The 3689-nt window shown below is 45.9% G+C and overlaps 1 protein-coding gene across 1 annotated transcript; it reads left to right on the forward strand.

The window, feature by feature from the left end:
• On the forward strand, positions 1 to 1799 carry KCNJ11 (potassium inwardly rectifying channel subfamily J member 11). Its single transcript, XM_032799214.2, has one exon. The coding sequence runs from the start codon at positions 405 to 407 to the stop codon at positions 1605 to 1607; it is 1203 nt and encodes a 400-aa protein (XP_032655105.1). The 5' UTR covers positions 1 to 404; the 3' UTR covers positions 1608 to 1799.
• The last annotated feature ends 1890 nt before the right edge of the window (positions 1800 to 3689 follow it).

A 3689-nucleotide genomic window follows, 5' to 3' on the forward strand; every position in this document is an offset into this window, starting at 1 on the left:
TCCCCGCCTTGCACTGGGCGGCGCAGGGAGCGTTGCAGTCGTGCCAAGCGCAGGGGGGCTGAGCGCACTTCTCCGTGCATCGTCCCTTTCCCGGGTGGCGGGGGGGGCTTCCCCGCCCTGGGTGACAGGCCCGGACGGAGGCTCTGCATGTCCGAAGCCCTGGCTGCCGCAATCCGGAGCCGTGCACCAGATACTAACTCTTTGCCTCCTCGTTTCCTATCCCCACCCTCCCGGGGCGGTGATTGGCGTGAGCAGCTGGGGCTTGCCCAGGACGGGGCCGCGAGGACGAAGGAAGAAGCCAGCCTGGTCTGGGAGCAGAGCCGGAGAAGGGTGGGGAGGATCCGCGTGTGCCCGGCTGCCCGCGGGAGCCGGCATGGGGCATTGCTGAGCGCCTCGGGGGAGCCATGCTGTCCAGGAAAGGGATCATCCCCGAGGAGTATGTGCTGACCCGCCTCGCCGAGGATGTCCCGGAGCACTCCCGCTACCACGCCCGGGAGCGGCGGGCCAGGTTCGTGGGGAAGAATGGCACCTGCAACGTGGCCCACAAGAACATCCGGGAGCAGGGCCGCTTCCTGCAGGACGTCTTCACCACCCTGGTGGACCTCAAGTGGCCGCACACGCTGATCATCTTCACCATGACCTTCCTGTGCAGCTGGCTGCTCTTTGGCATGATCTGGTGGCTGATTGCCTTCGCCCACGGGGACCTGGACCACAGCACCCAGCTGCAGGCAGGGGGTAGCTGGGGGGCTGGGGAGGATGCTGAGGGGTTCATGCCCTGCGTGACCAGCATCCACTCCTTCACCTCCGCCTTCCTCTTCTCCATCGAGGTGCAGGTGACCATCGGCTTCGGGGGCCGCATGGTGACCGAGGAGTGCCCGGCTGCCATCCTGGTGCTGATCGTGCAGAACATTGTGGGGCTGGTGATCAACGCTATCATGTTGGGTTGCATCTTCATGAAGACAGCTCAGGCGCACCGCCGGGCTGAGACCCTCATCTTCAGCAAGCATGCAGTGATCGCCCTGCGGGAGGGCAGGCTCTGCTTCATGCTGCGGGTGGGTGACCTGCGCAAGAGCATGATCATCAGTGCCACCATCCGCATGCAGGTGGTGAAGAAGACCACCAGCCTGGAAGGCGAGGTGGTGCCCCTCAACCAGATAGACATCCAGATGGAGAACCCGGTGGGGGGCAGCAACATCTTCCTGGTCTCCCCGCTCCTCATCTACCATGTGATAGACAAGAACAGCCCACTCTACGACATCTCCCCCCTACACCTTAACCACCACGAGGACCTAGAAGTCATCGTCATCTTGGAAGGGGTGGTGGAGACCACTGGCATCACCACCCAAGCCAGGACCTCCTACCTGGCCGATGAAATCCTCTGGGGCCAAAGGTTTGTGCCCATCGTGGCCGAGGAAGATGGCAGGTACTCAGTGGACTACTCTAAGTTTGGCAACACGGTGAAAGTGCCCACCCCTTCTTGCACTGCCAGACAGCTGGAGGAAGACAGGAGCATCATAGACTCCATCCCATTGTCACCTAAAAGCACCAGTAGGAAGAGGTCTTTCAAGTTGAAGCCCAAATTTACCATAACTGATGAGCCTTCCTGACACCCTTTAGAGGAAAGATGCAATAAACAAGAACACTGAGATAGCCTCTTATTTTTCTTAGTGAGGTTGGTAGCACAAGGTGTGTGTAGTATTATTTATTGCAGGATAAATTAAAGTTAATTTTATTTTTTTAAAGGCGTGCAACATTTTTAAGCAACATAGGGTGGGGAAACATTTTATTCTGTTGTTTGTAATTTCTTGTTTATTTGCATGATCATTTTGGATGATTCTTCCTCACTGAATAATTTCTTTTCTTGAAAAGTAAGTTTATCTGTAGCCTAGCAGGTTGCATTATTTATGGTCTTGCAATGCCTCTCAGAAATTTAATGTTTTTCAACTGGTTTTATAAACAATCACAATACAGGAAAAAAGTCTTCAGTGATCATTATTAAAGTTACATAGAGTTTAAATGATAACAGGAAGACCATGCAGTAAGATATGCACCCCAAAAAAGTCCAGATATGAAGGTGTCTGTTTAGGTTATGGTGTTTTATGTCTTAAAGAAATAAACTTACAGATGTATTTAGTCCATATTGTATGTTTGGATCTGTTGATTGCAAAAGCAATATGAAATGCATGCTTTTGTGCATTTTAAAACCCTTTTACAAAATAAACATTTAATATATTTAATACACATTTCTGATAGTGAATGATGCAACTGTGGCTCTAAAAATACTTTGTCTTTACAAAGAACAGCAGACATTAATTGCTATAATGTGACTGAAATGTGTTGTACATGGGAAGAAATTAAATATATTAAGTGGCTTTATTTAAGAAATCAAACAAAAACTCTGCCACAGTGAAGTAGGACACTCATGAAAATTTATCTCCCAGTCATACACATCAGAGTAAATGCCATCAAATAAGAAGGAAATTAAATAAAATCAGAGATTCTATGTAGAAAGTCATCTTAAAAGATGCAGAAGAGCAGACCCAAATTACATTAAACAGTATCTACATGCACTCAGCAACACCTTTTAAATTTTTTTCAGGTTTAAAAATTATGTTAGTGTGATTTGTGGTCATGAAAAGGAGGGACTTATGGGACAATGCAGTCCATTTCTTGGGTGCAGTGTCACCTTTGTTTCCTTTTCACTTAGGGTCTGAGCCTAAAATTCCCCTCATACCTTAAATTCTCACTGCCTAGATTGGTTTTGTGTGTGCTGTTAATACAGGATCAGGCACTTACTGGAAAACTATCCATATTCATACAACGAATTCACTCTGTTTACAAATAGAAGAGAGAAAACTGGATAGCCAGTCTCTATTAGCCTGATCCTGTAAATCCTCTACATGAGGAATCCCCCATTAATAACAATAACTTTTCTCCGTGTGGAAGACTTGGTGTATAGGACCCTGCTAATGCAATTTACAATATATTGTTTACAAATACTGCAAACTGTCAATGAAGTGAAAGGGAATTTGGTCTAAGTCTGAGCAGGGACTGGGCCCACACTAGTGACAGAAGTTGGGTGGTGGTGATATTTCATAAGAAGCTGTGTGAGGTTACATTACTAATGGTCTTTTAGTCAGAGGAGTTTCAGTGTGACAACTCTTTGTCTCTTATGCACTAGATAACTCCGAAAACAAAGTGTTAGCGTTGCTCTGGTCAAATTTTTTTAGACTTGTCAGTGTCATAACACATTCATGCAAGCTAAGGTCAAAAGGGAAAAGGAAAGTTGCATATTCACAAAATAAGAATCTATGGTAAAATGAAATGCAATTCCAGAAATAAAATCTCAATCCATTTTAAAATATTAGAAATACTATTTATTTTAATGTATTTAACTATGTTAATAGTTGCATATTTTAGAAACATTAAGGCTTGCACTGGCACTATCCAGTCTGCCAGCTAAATGAATGCTTAGGAGCATGTAAATATGTGTCTAATTTTCCAAAGGGTTAACAAACTTTTTATTATTTGTACTGTGCTAAGAGTATAGTAGGTGTTTCGCAATGAGAAGACAAGTTCCCTATCTGGAACAGCTTATGATCAAAATAGGACTAATGTGTAGCAGTGTGCAAGGAAAATGTGAACATATACATTTTATATTTTGGTAGAACAAAAACAAATGCAACATT

Source organism: Chelonoidis abingdonii, chromosome 4, assembly GCF_003597395.2.
Source record: "Chelonoidis abingdonii isolate Lonesome George chromosome 4, CheloAbing_2.0, whole genome shotgun sequence".
Classification (NCBI taxonomy): Eukaryota; Metazoa; Chordata; order Testudines; family Testudinidae; genus Chelonoidis; species Chelonoidis abingdonii.

Coding starts and splice junctions, on each gene's coding strand:
- KCNJ11 (XM_032799214.2), top strand. CDS start 405: ATGCTGTCCAGGAAAGGGATCATCCCCGAGGAGTATGTGCTGACCCGC.